Below are 21,876 nucleotides of genomic sequence, written 5' to 3' on the forward strand. Positions count from 1 at the left end.
TGGCCAACACCGACAGCAGTGGAAGCCAAGCTGTACGGCACCCTGGAGCTGCGACGTACGGCAGCCTTCATCGAGGACACCGGGCTGCTGCTCATCTAACGGGAGGCGAACGAGAAAGAAGAAGAAGTCATTCCGCACAATGTTGAACCAGTTTCTCTTTGAAGAAGATACACACTTGTGTGTGTGTGTGTGTGTGTGTGTGTGTGTGTGTGTGTGTGTGTGTGTGTGTGTGTGTGTGTGTATGTGTGTTGTTGTTGTTGTTGTTGTTGTTGTTTCTCTCATTCTCTCTCGCCTCGACTATCGCAACTCTCTATTGTCTAGTTTGCCTGCTTCATCCATTCAGTCTCTTGAGCGCATGCAAAACTATGCTGCCTGACTTGTCCTCAGAAACAAACGATCTGAACACATCACTCCTCTTTTACATCTTCATTGGCTCCCTGACTCACACAGAATAAAGTACAAGATATGCATTCTTTGTTATAAATGTATTTACAAATCTGCCCCTTCCTATATCTGTGGCTGCCTTCACATCCACACCCCATCTCGCTCTCTACGATCGGAGTCGGATCCACTCTGTCTACGCATACCCAGATTCAAACACTCCACTGTCGGCTGCCGCTCTTTTTCTGTCTGTGGACCTTGCATTTGGAATGAGCTCCCCCCCTTCGCTTCGTCAGGTCTCCGCACTCAGCTTTCAAGTCTGGCGTTAAAAAAACCCACATCTTCCCAAGGTAGCCTCCCTTCCCTGCCCCTTCGTTTCAGTTGTTTCTCAGTCTAGAGTTATGCATGCGTGTGACTGACTGGTGTGAAAGCGCTTTGATTTGTTCTGCACAAGATTAAGTGCTATATAAATACTAATTATTATTATCATTATAGCTGTCAGTCAGCTCAGCCCAGGTAGGCAGCCGGTTGTGCAAATGACTCCCGTGTTTGTAAAGTGCTTCAGAGCTTGGTCTCTGACCGAAGATACACGTTATATATGTATCAGCAACAATAAAACAGCAACAACAACAATAATAATAATAACAACAACAATAATTATCATCATCATCATCATTGCAGAACACGATTAACGAAACTTCAAGGAAGGTTTTGACCACATGGTCACGTTTTGTACAACTCCCTTAAATCGTATTTTTTCTCGTGTTCTATTTGCCAGTGATGCGACTGTCTTAATTACCTGTTCTTCATACATCACACTTGTGTTTGCGAAAAACGAATCTTTCACAACGGCATGCAGACAGACCTGCAGCTTACTGAAGGCATAGAAGTGTCTGTACCCGAGAACGACCCAGTCAGAAACTAGAATTAAGTATTCTCGAACTTTTTTTTTCGTGATGAAACAATCTTGGTAAGCATAGAATTAGTCCATAGATTCATCAGAAAACATCCTGTAGGAATAACAAGAAAAAGGTCAGTGAAGAACAGTGGTAACAAAAAGGACCCGATGGTCATCCCTGTGGAACACCTGTTACATGCTGTGAAAAAAGTTCATTTATGTGTTTAAACGTCTGTCTATAGTATATTACTAAGAAAATGTTAACATTGTTCCAAAGGACTGTAAGACACGTTACACATTATATGTGGTGGGAGAATTCGTGATTTGGAACTACTGATACCACGGGATTTTGTAAAATCAACAAAAGATATCTATTGATTTTTTTTTTTTGCATTTTGTTAAAAACCCATCGCGCGCGCGAGTGCTGTGGTGAGTGAGTGTGTGTGTGTGTGTGTGTGTGTGTGTGTGTGTGTGTGTGTGTGTGTGTGTGTGTGTGTGTGTGTGTGTGTGTGTGTGTGTGTGTGTGTGTGTTTACGACAGACTCACATAGACAGACAGAGCGCATCAGAGTGAGGGTGGTTCTCACCAGATGTTCGGGCTGTTTGAAGCCAGTGTTGTTCGTGTCCTCCTGAAGCACAAAGTCAGGGCCGCACACCGCCGTCTCGTTGGATGAGGGCTCCTTCTCCAGAACCAAGGAGGAAATTATGTTTCCCCATATCTGACCTGGACAATGATAACCGACAAATATAAAAAATGCGTTTACACAGTGCTAAATCTTGTGCGCAAACCGGCTAGTCAAAGCGCTTTGGCACCCAAACATTACACGCATATGAAACAAAAATTTCAAGACAAATGCATGTAGATAGAAGGCTAGAAAAGAACATGCAACTTGTATACTGATGAACCATTATGCTTTCCGTACAAAGTGGAACAGTTATCTTCCAATTATGGAAATTGTCACCTAATCACAATTTTGCCTGTTCCATGGTAACCATTTCGGAAAATAGTCCTTACTTGTACTAGCATTTTTTGGGGGGTTTTGTTGTGGGGGGTGGGGGGTGGGGGGGGGAGTTGATTCGTTGTTTGTTGTTGTTGCCGTCTTTCCATTGTGATCAACTTTAAGCTTTCTTCACTAATAATGTAGAAGTGGTATATTCATTATTCCTTATTATGCTATTACAATGCTACCACTCTCTTTCGCCTCGTCCTTGATGCCATTACTGTAACAGTTGACATAATTGATGCTATTGCTATGTTACAACTGGTCTCTTTATTATTAATATCATCTTAAACCATCATCAATACTGCAATCAATAATGTGTAAACATTGATTGACTGAACGATTGGACAAGGTTGGGTTTTTTTTTTTGCTTGTTTGTTGACGTTGTTGTTGTTGTTGTTGCTTTATATATATATTTTTTTTTCTATTGGATGTTACTGTTCGTTTATATTGTTTGTTCATACTGTTCTCTGAAGTGTACACACGTCTTTGCAAAATCTAAACAAAAGTTAAAAAAAAAGAAAAAAAAAGAAAAGGCTAGAAAAACCGTGGAAAGAAAAAGGGGGATACTGAGGTCCTATTTTCGAAAAATGTACGTTTTAAAGCCATACTTCAAAGAGCTAAGCGCAAGCATTTGACGAAGCGAAAGAGGGAGATTGTTTCAAGTGGAAGGTCTAAAGACAGAGAAAGAGCAGCGGCTTATCGTAGAGTGTTTAAATCAAAGAGAAAAGAATCAGACAAAGGAGGTATGTATTCGGGGGGTAAGGAGAATATGTTATCAAATAAGTTTCAGTTTCAGTTTCAGTAGCTCAAGGAGGCGTCACTGCGTTCGGACAAATCCATATACGCTACACCACATCTGCCAAGCAGATGCCTGACCAACAGCGTAACCCATATCAAATAAGAGGGTAGTCAATTGGTTTTCTTTTACTTTTTTTTTTTTTTTTTTTGGGGGGGGGGGTGGTGTCCAGGCTCATTTCCTTAACACTCTTTGCAGTGCAAATGGAACAGGGTGAAATTGTAATCTTTGTCTCGCTCTCAGAGAGAGAGAGAGAGAGAGAGTATGTGTGTGTGTGAGTGTGTATGTGTGTGTGTGCACATTCACGTCCCTGTTAGCTTCAGCGTGATTACTTCACGTGCAAAATGATATACATGTATGGTGGATGTGCTGCCTCTTGACATGTTTTTACGAAGTGAGTTCTCCTACCTTTCCTTGTAGAACCAGTAACGGTAATTTCATCAGTTCTCAGTTAGCTGGAAAAGGGAAAAGGTAACAGCATTGTGTGTGGGCCTCTGTCAACCTGACAGGGTGAGTGAAATGTCTAGTACTTTAAAGTAAACATTTCCAGCATTGAGAAATGAAACCAAAATGTAAATGCTATTTGTATTTCCTTATTAATATTATTCTATGAGTTTAGATGTTATGCATTTGAACGGATTTGCAATTATTTCGAATAATCGTTATCTTTACTGAAATGTAACCTCAACACGTTTAGAAGTTTCTAGAATTTATATAAACATTTTTGAGAAATTTGACAATTTCGAATTGGGAGTCCAGATGGTTGAAATCAATTGCTCATTTCAATTTATGGGATATTTTAGTCTTTTCACACATTCATTTGTAACAATTGTAGATTCATGTTTAAAGTGATATTTGATTTGGAGTGGGTGAGTGAATGAACTTTGACAGACATCACTGTACGCTTGCTTATGAGGACTTTGCTGTTTCGTCCACAGGTTATTCATTTACTTATTTATTTATTTCCCCCCTTGTACGAGTACAGTCCCTTGCCCTTTAACCACCCGCTCTCCTGTTCCCTTAACCCATGTCCCGATACGTTCCCCGTCCTCAATAAAGACTGGAAAAGAACCTGGACTTATGTGGTGAAAGAACCCTGCCCAACCGGCTACAAAAACACAAACGGGCAAAGCTAGGAGCTGTCTTCGCCACGCCACAAAGCCACCTGCAAGAGCAGACACCGCAATGTTGTGTAGTCATTTCGGAAATGTTCTTCGACTCAAAACGCGCAGGACACCAAGTAAAACGCGCAGGACACCAAGTAAAGTCGTACTATCCTCAACGATTACTTGGCTGTGGACTGACATGAAGAACTGACCCCATTGCCCCCTTCCTCTGTGTGTGTGTGTGTGTGTGTGTGTGTGTGTCTGTGTCTGTCTGTGTTTGCGTGCGCAAGCACTCGCGCACGTGTTATCGTTTGTTTTTTCATACAGCTCATACCTAAACAGTGTTGATTATTACTGTCATGACTAGAATTTGTTCGAAAAGTTTTCAAATAAAATGAGTGAATGAACCCTTGCACAGTTGGATGCATGGACAGGGCGGTTTCACTGAACATTCGCAGTCTTTGTGTTCGCCTCCCGTGGATCATAGATTACGCCCGCGCCTACACGAAAACAAAGATGCTGAATGCATAACGATGTGTCGGTGTAATGTTTCAATGCCCAAAAAGCTTATGAAATAAATTTCTTTTTCTTGCTTTGCAAATTCAACTCGGCAAAGCGAACCCAGCCAACACACACGCACCACACTCACTGGTCTGGAAGAACAAGAAGAAGATGCCAAAGAATTTGTTCATGACGGCGGATTCGGGCACTTCGGTCAAACGGGAGTACCACACGCCCAGCTGGGTCAGGTAGGTGCAGTTGGCCGTCCACATGGGCGCCGCCCCGAAGCCGAGGATGACTGCGGCCAAGGTCATTAGCCAGAATACGGCATGGAAGTTGGCGGCTATGAAAGTGGCATAGCCGATCATACAGAGCGGGATGGTCCACTTGCAGCCCAGTCGGGCAATGGCAAACCTGAAAATGGACAGAGCAGGTGCGTGGCAAGTTCTAGTCGTCCGAATATTGACTCTCTCTCTCTCTCTCTCTGTCTCTGTATACATATATATGTATATATATGTAGACAAGTGCTCAGCTGGATAGTAACCGTAGTTCAACTCTGAGCACATGCCGTAAAGCGGACGACAGTTTCACTGCAGTGACGGTGTACAACCATTGACATGAGGAGGTAACACCTGCGGCGTAAGGCTGTTCAAATTAGAATTTGCTGAAAGCTGTTGCGCGTCCGCCGGTCACTTTCCGAGGTGCCGTTCTCAAGAACACATCGTGTCGCACACAGTCAGCTGCCTAACATTCTACTGCACTGTCTTTTCTTCTTTACTTCTCATAATATTGTAATAAAACAATAGAAAAACCCTTTTGTGACTGGCCGTCTATACGTCCTTGGCAAGTGCATTGCTCTTTTCTATCCTTTCATCTGTATACTCTTTAATTCAGTAAATCAGTAGTTCTTTTGTACCATCCCCTCTTATATACCACTCGGGTTAACACGATGCTACAAAAGTGGCGAAGCTGACAGGATATACATCCATGACAAACTGATCTCAAGAATATTCTTTTTTTCCTTTTAATTCTTTAAATCCTCTTATTCCAAATTAAAAGCCCCTACTACTCAAGCTGTCCATTACATACCCGGCGCTTGCAAGCAAGGATGTTTTAAGTCTTAAATCCTTTTCTCATCCAAATTATAACCTCTTACCACTCAGTTTGTTACAACTTGGTGCTGTGAGCTAGGGACAAGAGATTGTATTAACAGTCACATAGGGTTAGTTTAACATAGGAGAAGAGAGAAGACAGTGCAGCAGGTACACAAGTCCACGGAAAAGAAACGTTGCCCGCATCAAGATGGCTTCAACCGACTTCCTGTCCAAACTCCCGACACTATCCGATGAAGAAACCGGCAGAGAGGTCGACGATTTCATTCAGGAGGCCAGACTGATCCTTCAACTGGTGTGGTGTGTGTCCATCGAGATCGATGATGACCATCGTTGTCATCCAGCTGGGGGATGGGGGGAGGGTGGTGGTGGGGTGGGGGGGGGGGGGGGGAGGATGCTCATGAATCTATCTGTGAATGCGCAGATGGCTGAATAGTCCAATCTGTGCACGAAATGTTCGCTGACAGTTGGGGCAGACAAAGACAGGCATACCATTGTCAGGGAGCTTGTTTGCCCGTGACTTTCTGGCCTGCCTCTTCTCAACAGCTGCAGCAGTCCTGTTGGCCTCGCACAACTTGGCGCCTTTGTGCACAGCAGCACGCCATTTGTCACGGTCCACTGCAGATTCCTCCCAGGAGTCAGGGTTGATATCAAACGCTTTCAGAGAGACTTTCAGAGTATCTCTGAAGCGCTTCTTCTGACCTCCGTGTGATCTCTTCCCTTGTTGCAGCTCGCCATAGAAAAGCCTTTTGGGCAGCCGATGGTCTGGCATGCGCGCCACGTGTCCAGCCCAGCGAAGCTGGGACTTCATCAGGATGGTGAAGATGCTGGGAAGGGTGGCTTTTGCGAGCACCTCTGTGTCTGGGGTCTTGTCTTGCCACTTGATGTTCAGTAGCTTCCTGAGGCATGTTGTGTGGAAGTGGTTCAGCTTCTTGGCATGTCGTTGGTACACTGTCCAAGTTTCGCAGGCGTAACTACTGCTCTGTAGACCTTTAGCTTGGTCTCAAGACTAATGCCTCTTCTGTTCCAGACATTTGCACTGAGTCTACCAAAAGTTGCGCTTGCTCTTGCAATCCTGACGTTCACTTCATCGTCGATGGTCGCATTTCGTGACAGTGTGCTGCCAAGGTATGTGAACCGCTCCACCGCACTGAGTCTCTGACCGTTGACTGTGATGTTGGGCTCAACGTAGGGTTTCCCTGGGGCTGGCTGATGGAGAACTTCAGTTTTCCTCGTGCTGATGGTAAGGCCGAAGTTCCTGCTGGCAGTGGCAAACTTGTCAACGCTGAGTTGCATGTCAGCTTCAGATCCAGCGTTGAGGGCACAATCATCAGCAAACAAAAAGTCTCTGATGATGTCTGTCATGACCTTCGTTTTTGCTTGAAGCCTTCTGAGGTTAAACAACTTACCATCTGTTCGGTACTTTAGGCCGATTCCAACATCGCCATCTCTGAAGGCATCAGTAAGCATTGCAGAGAACATGAGGCTGAACAGCGTTGGAGCCAGGACGCAGCCTTGCTTGACACCATTTGTGACAGCAAAAGGAGCAGATGTTTCCCCTTTGTCCTGGACTCGAGCCTGCATGCCTTCATGGAACTGGCTGACCAAGGAAATAAATTTCCGAGGGCATCCGTACTTGGCCATGATCTTCCACAGTCCCTCTCTACTCACGGTGTCGAAGGCCTTAGTGAGGTCGACATAGGTGGAGAACAGATCAGCATTTTGCTCCTGACATTTCTCTTGCAGCTGCCTTACAGCAAACACCATGTCGGTGGTTCCGCGCTCTTTCCGGAATCCACATTGGCTCTCAGGCAAATGACCTTGGTCAAGGTGTGCTGTGAGGCGGTTTAGTAGGATCCTGGCAAGTATCTTGCCTGCGATGGAGAGCAAGGAAATGCCCCGATGGTTATCACAGGCTTGCCGGTTCCCCTTTCGCTTGTACAAGTGAATGATAGATGCATCTTTGAAATCCTGGGGGATCGTCTCTTCTTTCCACATGAGTGAGTACAGCTGATGGAGCTTCTCAGTCAGCACAGTGCCTCCATCCTTGTAGACCTCTGCTGGTATGGAGTCTGAGCCAGGTGCTTTGCCACTAGATAGCAGACGAATTGCTTTCTGGGTCTCAAGAGGTGTTGGCGGATCGTCCAGTGCTTCGTTGATGGGAACTTGTGGGAGACGGTCTATGGCTTCATCATTTATGGAGGAAGGGCGATTTAAGACACTGTTGAAGTGCTCAGTCCAGCGTTCGAGAATTTTCTCCTTCTCGGTGATCAAGGTATTCCCATCTGCACTGAGGAGGGGGGATGATTCTGAGGATGTGGGGCCGTAGACTTCTTTTAAGGCATCATAGAACCTCTTCATATCGTGCCTGTCAGCATATCCCTGGATCTCGTCAGCTTTGTCACTCAGCCACTTATCCTGCATCTGGCGTAACTTTTGCTGAACAGTCCTGCGGATGGCATCGTACACATCCTTTTTTGATGTGGACTTTGGGTTGCTCAGGTAGGCTTGATGCAGACGGCGTTTCTCATCCAGAAGCTGCTTGATTTCATCACAGTTTTCATCAAACCAGTCTTTGTGCTTTCTGGACATGGGTCCCAGGGTCTCTGAAGCTGTACTATAGATCAGCTCACGCAGGGTCCTCCAGTCAGACTCCACATTCTGGTTGTCCAGAGAGGCGGATTCCAGACGATCTTCCAGCAGCTCCACAAAGGACTGTTTGATGGTGATGTTTTTCAGCTTAGCGATGTTGAGCCGTTTTGGAGCCTTCTGGCCTTGGGGGCGTCTCTTGGGCTGGATTCGAATATTCAGCTTCGAGACTACAAGGCGATGGTCTGTCCAACACTCGGCGCCGCACATGGTCTTTGTTACGCGTACATCTTGCCTATCCCTTTTCCTGACGATGACATAATCGATGAGATGCCAATGCTTTGAGCGAGGGTGCATCCATGACGTCCTGTTACGGGTAGGGAGGCAGAAAACTGTGTTGGTTATCAGCAGTTCGTGCTCTGCACAGGTCTGAAGCAAAAGCAATCCATTTGGGTTGCAGTGGCCCACACCGTGCTTTCCAATCACTCCATCCCAGGAGATGTAGTCAGAGCCAACTCTAGCATTGAAGTCCCCAAGAATGATGAGCTTGTCTGCTTTAGGGATAGCAGCAATGACAGAGTGAAGGTCCTCGTAGAACTTCGCCTTCACTTCATCCGGGTTGGTCATGGTTGGGGCGTAGGCACTGACAATGGTGAGGTGCTTCTGGCCAGATGCCAGTGGGAGTTTCATGGTCATAAGCCTATCGTTGACTCCCTTTGGGATTCCAGCTAGCTTGCTGACAAGTGCTGTTTTTACTGCAAAACCAACGCCAGCCTCACGTCGCTCTTCGCTTCCTCGTCCACTCCAGAAGAAGGTGTAACCAGATCCCCGTTCACAGAGCTCGCCTTCACCTGCAAGCCGAGTCTCACTCAAGGCTGCGATGTCAATGTTGTATCTGGCGAGTTCGGATGCAACTAGTCCCGTTCTCCTTTGGGGTCTGTCCGCGTTATCTCTGTCCAGGAGAGTCCTTATGTTCCAAGCACCAATGGTGAGAGGAACGATCCTTGTTTTTTTCTTTTCTTTCTTGTTGTTTCGACCGCTGATGTAGGGTCCCCGCCAGCCGCGGTATGCTGGCCAGGGTGATATGGAGCAGGCAATTTTTAGGGCACCTTTTCTAGCCCCTTCCTCATGCCAGGGAGGTGAGCAGTGCATTCCTAAAGAGGGCTGCTCAGACGCTCAGACGGCTGCCGAGCTCCATCGCTGCTCCTGTCGACGAAGAACGACCCTATGGCCTGAGCCGCCTGCATGCAGGTCTGCGACTGCGACTGCCAGTGTACCCACACCTGTCGTTTCGTCGCTCGCCTGTCGCCACAGGACTTGGGGGTGATGAAATGATGAAGGATGAAAGGTTATTTTGGATGACTGATGACTTGCGCAATGAGTTTGTTTAAAGTGAAGAGGAGTTGCGCAACGTCAACCTCACTCTCTCGTCCGGGTCCACCAATTTCCAGTGGCAAGACTAAGTCGAGACGACTGGAGGATGAGCACGGATGCAGTGGATGACCAAGATATCCTTTCGGTGTCTCATCTTGCTCTCTGCACTCCACAGTGCGTTGCTGTAGCCGCCTTCCTCTCCGTTGAACCGATAGGTTTCTTCCGCAGATTCTGCCGGATCCAGACTTCGCATGCATGGGTAGACACACCCCGGGGGCCAACTGTGTGTGGCATGCACACAGCACAGTGGAGCTAGATGGCCGTCGGTGGCTCTCCTGAGCCAACGCCCTTTTATGGATCTCCATAAGGGTGTCTAGCCACCCGCCTCACCAGTCCCGGAAGGGAGTGGTGGGAGTGCCGGTTTAGTCGCCGGCACCCCGACCCTGAACAGGTTGTACTGGATTACAGGTTACCAGTAGCAGATCTAATGACCTGACCTGACATACGATCCTTCAACTACAGCCCCTGGAGAACGCAGCAGCCTCTTTCTGGCTGATCTCAGCCCTTGCTGGCCGAGCTCGCCAGATCATCGGGCTGCCAGCGACCAAAGTGGACTCCCCAGCCAAACTCCTTCACATCAATGAGAACTGGGGAGAGCAGCGGGACACCAAAGACCTTGCCACTGCTTTCTTTACCAGGCAGCAGCAGCCCAAGGAGATGGTGGAAGAGTACGCGTCCTACCTGTGGACTAAGGTCAACAACGCTGAAGATGGGGTGATTCAGGTACCAGCGACCATACTCCAGGACGCTATCGCCAGAGGCCTTCAGCCAGCTGCACTCAGATGCGATGTCAGGTGCTACATCAGGTACCACCCTGACACCACCTTCGGGGTGGCAAAGGAGCCCAGTGATGGGTGCGGGAGGACAGCGACACCTACAACACTTGCCCAGGCATAGACGATACAACTGTTGTCTGATTGGAAGCCCAGCTGGCCACACTTACAGCTGAGATCACCAGCCTGCGAAGACAACAGCAGCAGTCCCCCATGCCAGCACAACGCCCACATCCTCCAGGACCAGCCCTACATCCTTGCTGCTGTGCTGCTGACAGGGCCCCAGACCCTCTACACTGCATCTGGTGTGAGAGGCCTGGTCACACAGAAGACCAGTGTCGCCACAAGCAGCGCTACCCGAAGGAGGGCAGGCAACCAAAGGCTGAAGACAGACAACCGGCCACAACTAAGGAGAGATGACTAACAACACATGTTGTTAACAAGCAGCATGCCATTGCCAACTACACGCCTACCCCCTGCCAACAGCAGCTGCGACGCAAATTGCCGCCAGAAGAGCTGTGCAGACTTCAGCTGGCTGACCCCACCATTGGGCCAGTCCTGTCTGCATGGCCAGCCATGCCAGCCCTCAGCTCCAACTGGCAGACCAATGTGCTGACCCAGCAGCACGGCAGACTGGTCTGCAGGAAGGGTGTCCTGCATCGACGGGTGATGGACCCTATGCGTGGGGTGTCTGAGCAGCTGGTGCTTCCCAGCAAGCTCTGCCCCCAGGTCCTGTCATCCATACACCGCCACACTGGTCACCAGGGCTTCCAGCAGGCTGCAGAAATGCTTCAACCACAGGTCTACTGGCCTGGCATGTACCACGACCTGGAGCAACACTTTTTCTTTAGCCCATCCAACAGCAACACCACCCAGCCTGCCTGCATCCAGACCCAGTCTGTGGTGAGAATCAAGTCAGTCCCATCCTCTGCTGCAGCACCAAGACGCCGCAGACAGCACAGGCGCCGACGCAGATGGAGGCACTCCAGCACCACACCTGATGCACCACCTGCTGTCACGCCTACAGATCCAGCCCCACTGCATTGCCATGACAAGGTATCTGACTCTGACTCTGACAGTGACAGTGGTGTGTGGCTAGTCAGGCCCAGACCTAAACCCAGGGAGATGGGAGATGTAGCCAAGTGCTCAGCTGGCTACTAACAGTAGTTCAACTCAGAGCACATGCCGTAAAGCGGACAACAGTTTCACTGCAGTGACGGTGTACAACCATTGGCATGAGGAGGTTACTCATGTGGCGTAAGGCTGTTCAAATTTGAATTTGAACTGAAAGCTGTTGCGCGTCCGCCGGTCACTTTCCGAGGTGCCGTTCTCAAGAACACATCGAGTGTGTCGCACACAGTCAGCTGTCTAACATTCTACTGCACTGTCTTCTCTTCTTCTTTACTAATCATAATATTGTAATAAAACAATAGAAAAACCCGTTTCTGACTGGCCGTCTATACGTCTTTGGCATATTGCGTGGATCTTTTCTATCCTTTTGTCTGTACACTCTTTAATTCACTAATTCAGTAATTCTTTTGTACCGTCCCCTTTTAATGTTTTATATACCATTCAGGTGAACACATTGTTACAAAAGTGGCGTTGCTGACAGGATATTGATCCATGAGAAATTGATCCCAAGAATATTTTTTTTATTCCTTTTAATTCTTTAAATCCTCTTATTCCAAATTAACCCCCCATGCCACTCAAGTTGTCCATTACATACTTGGCGCATGCGAGCAAGATGTTTAAATTCTAAAATCCTTTTCTCATCCAAATTATAACCTCTTACCACTCAGTTTGGTACACACACACACACACACACACACACACACACACACACACACACACACACACATATACATCTTTCTGTCTCTTTGTAGCTGTCTCTTCATATATTAGAATTGGATGATGGGCGTGTGTTCAAGTGTACGCCTTACTCTCCATCGTATCCCCCAGTCTATCTGACAGGCTTTCCAAACTTTTCCCGTTGACCATCAATCTTCCACAGAAATCATGATCTGTGTCGTGAGTTCTTAACAACTGGTAAGAACATGTTATCGACATGGCTGAATGCTAGAAGATAAACAGGAGAGAGAGGGGGAGACAGAGAGAGACAGACAGACCGACTGACCGGGTACAGAGAGATAGGAGCGCCAAAGAGACACAGCGAGAGGGGGGAGGGAGAGCTACATTGGCAGGTGTTACTTTCACGAATGAAGAGCCGCCAAATTACAGTAATCGGCGTCACCGATACCAAGAAAACGAACTTTCCGGAGGCCACTGGGCGACAAGATTACAGACATGTCTCACTCGGGCATGAAGATGCAGGAGACGATGAGAGTGTGGTAGATGGCGGACAGACTAGAGGCGCCCACTCCGTCCTCCTTGCTGAGGGATGGCTGCAGGTTGGCCATGGACTGGAAGGCCGTGAACAGGAACAGGAATCCGATGCTTATCACCAACACGTTTTTGAAGATCTGTGGGAGAGACGGAAAGGACTCAGAAAGAGACACGTTAGAAGACCCATTGTTACTTTGCTGATCGCTGAGGCATCAACCTGCCAGCAAGCAGGCCTCCAAATATCCACCCGTGCAACTGTCCAGGACAACTAAACCTTCTGGCAGACGAGTAGAAATGATTCCCCCACTTTTCCGTTGGGCAGCCAATTTTTTTTTTTTTTAAACTCAATCAGTACTGAACACTGCTGTGACTCATGCTTGTGGTATGAGTCGTTGTGGTGTTGAGAGCTGAGTCAGCGAAAGGGTGACTGAGCTATCAGCTTCAATGCAGACCTATCACACTCCCCACCCCCACTCCCCACCTTTTTCACTCCATCCCTCCCCATCCCGGTTTTCCTAAGAACGGAACCCAGGGTGCAGTCCCACTGAGCCAAGGCTTGCTTCTATATGTTTACGTTCAGCTTCAGAATCAGTAACCCCTCCCCTGTCCTACTCTACAGCCCCTCGCGCGCGCACACACACACACAGACGCGCGCGCGCACACACATACACACACAGTAACCATTCGTACTGGCCAGTAATTTCCAACCAAATTGATAATTTCTTATATTGTTGTTACTAACGAGTTTATTTCCCTTTTTTGAGTAGTAATATAATATTACAACTAATCTTTTCGTCTGGTAACATCTATACTACATGAGTAAGGGAGTTTGTTTTTAAAAATAGTGTGAAAAAGCAAAATAATGTGAACATGGCATACTGAATAATGCAAGAACATGTATATATATAATTGTAGTCTGAGGTATTGACCATGATTTTTTTTTAAAAGACCAGGAAAACAAAATTAAAAAAACAAACTTTGTTAGATTTAATGGTGGGTATAATACTTGACATTATGTTTACAGTTTGGTTAGTTGGCGCTATTTTGGTAGCAAATTTTAGCTGTCAATATGGGCTATTACTGCTGGGATCACACCCAGTAATTCTTGTCTGTCTTCTGGCACTGTCTGTTGAAGCGTGCTTAATGGCAACGGAACCCTGTCCAAGGAAAAGATAACAAGTTGCATGAGCGAACTTACCAGCGGTAAGTTTGCTTATCGTTAAGAATGTTCCCAACTCCACGGTGATTTCCGTATACTTAGGAACATTTAGAACTCGAAGCAAACTTAGCGCTGCAAAGATCGCCCGGTGCAACCCGGCCGAGGAGCTGCGTTTCTCCTGAGGGAAATGAGACAGACTAGTGACTCGTGTTTGATGATGACGATGATGATGATATGGATACTTATATAGCGCCTATCCTCGGTCGGAGACCAAGCTCTAAGCGCTTTACTAAGCGGAGGGTGGGGGGGACGGGGGAGAGAAAGACTTGGGGCGGGGAGTGATGGTGGAGAGATGGAGATGGTCACTGAGAGTGGAGATGAAATGAGGGTTGCTGGTAAAGACGAATACGAAAGGGATTACTGGTGGGGCTGGGAATACAGCAGTACAGGGGGTGGGTTTACTAAGAGGGTGGGGAAGCAGAAGAGTATGACAAGTGGGACTGAGAATACAGCAGGACATGGGGTGGGTTTACTAGGGAGGGGGCGGGGAGTGTGTGTAGGGGGGATGGGTGAGGCAGAAGAGCAGGACAAGTGTATTGAGAGTAAAGTAGGATTGGGGAGAGGGTTACTTTGGTGCTGGTGTTTAAAGTAGGACAGGGATTACTTGTGGGGTTGAGAGTACAGTTGGACTGGGGTCTTACTGGGGGAAAGAAGTGAAGAACACGATGGGTGGTTGAGTTGAGAGAAATGTAGGACAGGGGTGGTGGTGGTGGTCGTCGTCATGAGGCTTACTGGGGGGTGAAAAAGAGTAGGATAGGGATTGGTGGTGGTGTGTGTCCATCGAGATCGATGATGACTATCGTTTTCATCCAGCTGGGGGATGGGGTGAGGGTGGAGGTGGGGTGGGGTCATGCTCATGAACCTAACTGTGAATGCGCAGATGGCTGAATAGTCCAATCTGCGCACGAAATGTTCGCTGACAGTTGGGGCAGACAAAGACAGGCATATCATTGTCAGGGAGCTTGTTTGCCCGTGACTTTCTGGCCTGCCTCTTCTGAACAGCTGCAGCAGTCCTGCTGGCCTCGCACAACTTGGCGCCCTTGTGCAAAGCAGAGCGCCATTTGTCACGGTCCACTGCAGATTCCTCCCAGGAGTCAGGGTTGATATCAAACGCTTTCAGAGAGACTTTCAGAGTATCTCTGAAGCGCTTCTTCTGATCTCCGTGTGATCTCTTCCCTTGTTTCAGCTCGCCATAGAAGAGGCTTTTGGGCAGCCGATGGTCTGGCATGCGCGCCACGTGTCCAGCCCAGCAAAGCTGGGACTGCATCAGGATGGTGAAGATGCTGGGAAGGGTGGCTTTTGCAAGCACCTCAGTGTCTGGGGTCCTGTCTTGCCACTTGATGTTCAGTAGCTTCCTGAGGCATGTTGTATGGAAGTGGTTCAGCTTCTGGGCGTGTCGTTGGTACACTGTCCAAGTTTCGCAGGCGTACAGTAGTGTGGGGAGAACTACTGCTCTGTAGACCTTTAGCTTGGTCTCAAGACCAATGCCTCTTCTGTTCCAGACATTTGCATAGAGTCTGCCAAAGGTTGCGCTTGCTCTTGCAATCCTGACGTTCACTTCATCGTCGATGGTCGCATTTCGTGACAGTGTGCTGCCAAGGTATGTGAACCGTTCCACCGCACTGAGTCTCTGACCGTTGACTGTGATGTTGGGCTCAACGTGGGGTTTCCCTGGGGCTGGCTGATGGAGAACTTCAGTTTTCCTTGTGCTGATGGTAAGGCCGAAGTTCCTGCTGGCAGTGGCAAACTTGTCAACGCTGAGTTGCATGTCAGCTTCAGATCCAGCATTGAGGGCACAATCATCAGCAAACAAAAAGTCTCTGATGATGTCTGTCATGACCTTCGTTTTTGCTTGAAGCCTTCTGAGGTTAAACAGCTTGCCATCTGTTCGGTACTTTAGGCCCATTCCAACATCACCATCTCTGAAGGCATCAGTAAGCATTGCAGAGAACATGAGGCTGAACAGTGTTGGCGCCAGGACACAGCCTTGCTTGACACCATTTGTGACAGGAAAAGGAGCAGATGTTTCACCATTGTCCTGGACTCTAGCCTGCATGCCTTCATGGAATTGGCTGACCAAGGAAATAAATTTCCGAGGGCATCTGTATTTGGCCATGATTTTCCACAGTCCCTCTCTACTCATGGTGTCGAAGGCCTTAGTGAGGTCGACATAGGTGGAGAACAGATCAGTATTTTGCTCCTGACATTTCTCTTGCAGCTGCCTTGCAGCAAACACTATGTCGGTGGTTCCGCGCTCTTTCCGGAATCCACATTGGCTCTCAGGCAAATGACCTGGTCAAGGTGTGCTGTGAGGCGGTTTAGTAGGATCCTGGCAAGTATCTTGCCTGTGATGGAGAGCAAGGAAATGCCCCGATGGTTATCACAGGCTTGCCGGTTCCCCTTTCGCTTGTACAAGTGAATGATAGATGCATCTTTGAAATCCTGGGGGATCGTCTCTTCTTTCCACATGAGTGAGTACAGCTGATGGAGCTTCTCAGTCAGCACAGTGCCTCCATCCTTGTAGACCTTTGCTGGTATGGAGTCTGAGCCACGTGCTTTGCCACTGGATAGCAGACAGATTGCTTTCTGGGTCTCAAGAAGTGTTGGCGGATCGTCCAGTGCTTCGTTGATGAGAACTTGTGGGAGACGGTCTATGGCTTCATCGTTTATGGAGGAAGGGCGATTTAGGACACTGTTGAAGTGCTCAGCCCAGCGTTCGAGAATTTTCTCCTTTTCGGTGATCAAGGTATTCCCATCTGCACTGAGGAGGGGGGATGATTCTGAGGATGTGGGGCCGTAGATTTCTTTTAAGTCATCATAGAACCTCTTCATATCGTGCCTATCAGCACATCCCTGGATCTCATCAGCTTTGTCACTCAGCCACGTATCCTGCATCTGACGTAACTTTTGCTGAACAGTCCTGCGGATGGCATTGTACGCATCCTTTTTTGATGTGGACTTTGGGTTGCTCAGGTAGGCTTGATGCAGACGGCGTTTCTCATCCAGAAGCTGCTTGATTTCATCACAGTTTTCATCAAACCAGTCTCTGTGCTTTCTGGTCATGGGTCCCAGGGTCTCTGAAGCTGTACTATAGATCAGCTCGCGCAGGGTACTCCAGTCAGACTCCACATTCTGGTTGTCCAGAGAGGCGGATTCCAGACGATCTTCCAGCAGCTCCACAAAGGTCTGATGGTGATGTTTTTCAGCTTAGTGATGTTGAGCCGTTTTGGAGTCTTTTGGCCTTGGGGGCGTCTCTTGGGTTGGATTCGAATATTCAGCTTCGAGACTACAAGGCGATGGTCTGTCCAACACTCGGCGCCGCACATGGTCTTTGTCACACATACATCTTGCCTATCCCTTTTCCTGACGATGACGTAATCGATGAGATGCCAATGCTTTGAGCGAGCGTGCATCCATGACGTCCTGTTACGGGTAGGGAGGCAGAAAACTGTGTTGGTTATCAGCAGTTCGTGCTCTGCACAGGTCTAAAGCAAAAGCAAACCATTTGGGTTGCAGTGGCCCACGCCGTGCTTTCCAATCACTCCATCCCAGGAGATGTAGTCAGAGCCAACTCTAGCATTGAAGTCCCCAAGAATGATGAGCTTGTCTGCTTTCAGGATAGCAGCAATGACAGAGTGAAGGTCCTCGTAGAACTTCGCCTTCACTTCATCCGGGTTGGTCATGGTTGGGGCGTAGGCACTGACAATGGTGAGGTGCTTCTGGCCAGATGCCAGTGGGAGTTTCATGGTCATAAGCCTATCGTAGACTCCCTTTGGGATTCCAGCTAGCTTGCTGACAAGTGCTGCTTTTACTGCAAAACCAACGCCAGCCTCACGTTGCTCTTCGCTTCCTCGTCCACTCCAGAAGAAGGTGTAACCAGATCCCCGTTCATTGAGCTCGCCTTCGCCTGCAAGCCGAGTCTCACTCAAGGCTGGGATGTCGATGTTGTATCTGGCGAGTTCGGATGCAACCAGTGCCGTTCTCCCTTGGGGTCTGTCCGCGTTATCTCTGTCCAGGTGAGTCCTTATGTTCCAAGCACCAATGGTGAGAGGAACGATCCTTGTTTTTTTTTTCTTTTCTTTCTCTTTGTTTCGACCGCTGATGTAGGGTCCCCGCCAGCCGCGGTATGCTGGCCAGGGTGATATGGAGCAGGCAATTTTTAGGGCACCTTTTCTAGACCTTTCCTCATGCCAGGGAGGTGAGCAGTGCATTCCTAAAGAGGGCTGCTCAGACGCTCAGACGGCTGCCGAGCTCCATCGCTGCTCCTGTCGATGAAGAACGACCCTATGGCCTGAGCCGCCTGCGTGCGATGTCTGCGGCTGCAAATGCCAGTGTACCCACACCTGTCGTTTCGTCGCTCGCCTGTCGCCACAGGACTTGGGGGTGATGAAAGGATGAAGGATGAAAGGTCATTAAGGATGACTGATCACTTGCGCGATGAGTTTGTTTAAAGTGAAGAGGAGTTGCGCAACGTCGACCTCACTCTCTCGTCCGGGTTCACCAATTTCCAGTGGCAAGACTAAGTCGAGACGACTGGAGAATGAGCACGGATGCAGTGGATGACCAAGATATCCTTTCGGTGTCTCATCTTGCTCTCTGCACTCCACAGTGCGCTGCTGTAACCGCCTTCCTCTCCGTTGAACCGATAGGTTTCTTCCGCAGATTCTGCCGGATCCAGACTTCACATGCATGGGTAGACACACCCCGGGGGCCAACTGCGTGTGGCATGCACACAGCACGGTGGAGCTAGATGGCCGTCGGTGGCTCTCCAGAGCCGACGCCCTTTTATGGATCTCGTTTTTAATTCCATAAGGGTGTCTAGCCACCCGCCTCACCAGTCCCGCAAGGGAGCGGTGGGAGTGCCGGTTTAGTCGCCGGCACCCCGACCCTGAACAGGTTGTACTGGATTACAGGTTACCAGTAGCAGATCTAATGACCTGACCTGACCTAGCAAACTATTATACACAAGCATAAACACAATGCTTACATCCAATGATTTCTCCACTGCAATGGGAATTTATTTACAGCTTAGTCTTTTGTGAAGGGCTATGACTCACAAAAGTAGGAGGCAAGACAGCAATTGCTCTTAAAACTCTTAGGCCTTTGATTGGCCTCTGAGGACCACCCCCAAACGCCGACTATCCTGAAGCCCTCTTGACCAAGAGAGTGGGAATTTTAACCTGGGCAAGACACTCTCCAGCATAATCAAATTCTAGCCCAGTTAGTCAAGACAGCAGCAGCTGCCTCCTCCTCTGCTGCTCCGATGGGTCATAGTCGGACACAACTATCATACAATACCTGTCAGTTGCAGCTAGTGCCCCAGCAATGTGGCAGTGATGAAGGTGAATTTGTGGCGAGCGGCGACAAGTTGGAGGTTAGGAGTGGGCATCAGCTCCAGGTCCATGAACACTGACACGTTTATAATCTTGCTGGCACTGGTAGGTGCTGGCGTGGTAGTTGGGGGAGACGATGTGACCCTCGCTTTACTTTCATCCTCCTCCTCCTCATCATCATCTGAAGTTAGGATCTGGTTGGTCATCTGCTTCAGCCGGTACTTAATGCCCTGTTCTGGCACCACTGCTTCCTGGGACGCGTTGCTGATGGTCGCCCCTGGCTCACTGGCCACAGTATTCGAGGTCTGACAGTGCTTTCAGAAACGTGTTCCAGTCTTCCGGTGATGTCAGGATTCCGCATCTCCCTTTCCTTGACAATGTAAGCAAAGCTGAGGACAGCAATGGCAAAAGACGCCAGGCAGATCATGAAAACCACAAGGGGTGGGTGTGAGACAAAGAATCCCCGCAAGTTTTCCACAAGAGTGTATGGGGGGGGGGGGGGGAGGGAGGGTTAGAGTAGGACAGGGATTACAAGTGGGGTTGACAGGAGAGTAGGGCAAGGGGCGGGGGTGTACATGCTCATGAGTGTGTGCAGGTGAGCGTGAGAGGAAGAGCGTGCGTGTTGCGCGCGCACGCACACATACATACACACACACGCGCGCGCACACACACACACACACACACACGCACGTACACACACACACACACGCACGTACACACACACACACACACACACACACACGCACGTACACACACACACACACAAACACGCACGTACACACACACACACACACACAAGCGCACAGCGCTCGCTCTCCCTTTCTGTCTCTCTCTCTCTCCCTCTCATCATTACAGCTGATTGAATAATTGTCAGTAACATCATGCGAATTATCAAAACTGATCGAATGACGGTCAATAACATCATGCGAATTATCAAAACTGATCGAATGATGGTCAATAACATCATGCGAATTATCAAAACTGTTTGAATGACGGTCAATAACATCATGCGAATTATCAAAACTGATCGAATGACGGTCAATAACATCATGCGAATTATCAAAACTGATCGAATGATGGTCAATAACATCATGCGAATTATCAAAATGATTGAATGATGGTGAGTAACGTCATGCGAAATTATCAAAACTGATTGAATGATGGTCAATAACATCATGCGAATTATCAAAGCTGGTTCAATGATGGTTAAAGACATCATGCGAATTGTCAAAACTGATCGAATGATGGTCAACACGTTCGGGTAATCTGTACAAAATGACAGAATGGGGATCAGTTCGATGGCTCGACCTAACTTCAGCTAGTCAGCACACACACACACACACACACACACACACACACACACACACACACACACAACTGCATTCATGGGTTAACAAGATTGGAAATCAGTTACAATTGATAACACCTTGTGAGAGAAAAAACAAACAACATTTTTGGTAGATTTTTGTTTGCGCATTCATGCCATATTACCTTCTCTTTCAATCATAATTTAAGGACGATTTGTATTTTGATTTGATATCCCTTTAGAAAGGTATGGTAGGAACCCAAAAGATAATCGTGTTCGAACAAACACAAACTCATCGAAAGGAAAGGATAAACGGTTATGATGATCGCTGTGAAAGGGTTAAGCAGTATGATGATCGTTCTGAATGGGTTAAACGGTTACGATGATTAATCTGTCTGGGATAAACGCACAAGCGCTCAGCTGTATTCAGCAGCCTTCACCTTCCGAAGAGTCCATGGAACTAGTACTTCTGATACATCACCGCAAAGCATCAACTCTATCTCGTCCTGTTGTTACAAAGAGACACGTCAGTTGAAATAAGTTAAACAATAAACATCTGAATGAAAAAAGAAAAAAAAAAGATGGAGGGGCCGGGGAGATGGAGAAGGGGTAGTGAGAGAAACGTGTTACTCTTCTCTCACATCTGGCCTGCTTTTTTTCTTACTCCCACGTCGCGAATTTTTAATGGGGGTAACTGTTTTACGTGTTCACCGATGCTTCGCAGGAAATCACTTTCCTTTTTCTCCTCCGACTCTGGATTGTATGAACTGTTTTCTTTGCTTGTGCGGGAAACGGGTCAATCCAACGAAAGCGTTCCACACTGGCAAGGGGTTAGCAAGGGTGTTGTATTGTATTGTATTGTATTGTATTGTATTGTATTACTCTTTTTTTGTCACAACAGATTTCTCTGTGTGAAATTCGGGCTGCCCTCCCCAGGGAGAGCGCGTCGCTACATTGGGAGCACCACTTGAATGTCGTCCGTCTCGCCTTCGTCCTGAATGTATGTGTTTTCCTCTTCTACGCCAGGGAAATGTCTGCTTTCAGAGGGAAATCTCTGACCTCACACCCCCTCTAGTTCCAGC

The 21,876-nt window shown here is 48.0% G+C and overlaps 1 protein-coding gene across 3 annotated transcripts in view; it reads right to left on the reverse strand.

Moving 5' to 3' along the window:
• Nucleotides 1-21,876, reverse strand: part of LOC143300458 (UNC93-like protein) — a 35,672-nt gene that overhangs the window by 8,707 nt on the left and 5,089 nt on the right. Inside the window, exons 2-5 of one of the 3 annotated variants that reach the window (XM_076614144.1) lie at nucleotides 21,235-21,300; nucleotides 12,907-13,073; nucleotides 4,834-5,099; nucleotides 1,866-2,002 (exon numbers count right to left, since the gene is read on the reverse strand). In XM_076614144.1, the coding sequence (XP_076470259.1) occupies nucleotides 1,866-2,002; nucleotides 4,834-5,099; nucleotides 12,907-13,073; nucleotides 21,235-21,285 (621 nt within the window). In that variant the 5' untranslated portion in view covers nucleotides 21,286-21,300. Of the gene's footprint in view, nucleotides 1-1,865; nucleotides 2,003-4,833; nucleotides 5,100-12,906; nucleotides 13,074-21,234; nucleotides 21,762-21,876 lie in introns of those variants that run through there. The other 2 variants (XM_076614146.1, XM_076614143.1) reach the window with 2 other exon arrangements.

The sequence above is a fragment of the Babylonia areolata genome, chromosome 26, assembly GCF_041734735.1.
Source record: "Babylonia areolata isolate BAREFJ2019XMU chromosome 26, ASM4173473v1, whole genome shotgun sequence".
Taxonomy (NCBI): Eukaryota; Metazoa; Mollusca; class Gastropoda; order Neogastropoda; family Buccinidae; genus Babylonia; species Babylonia areolata.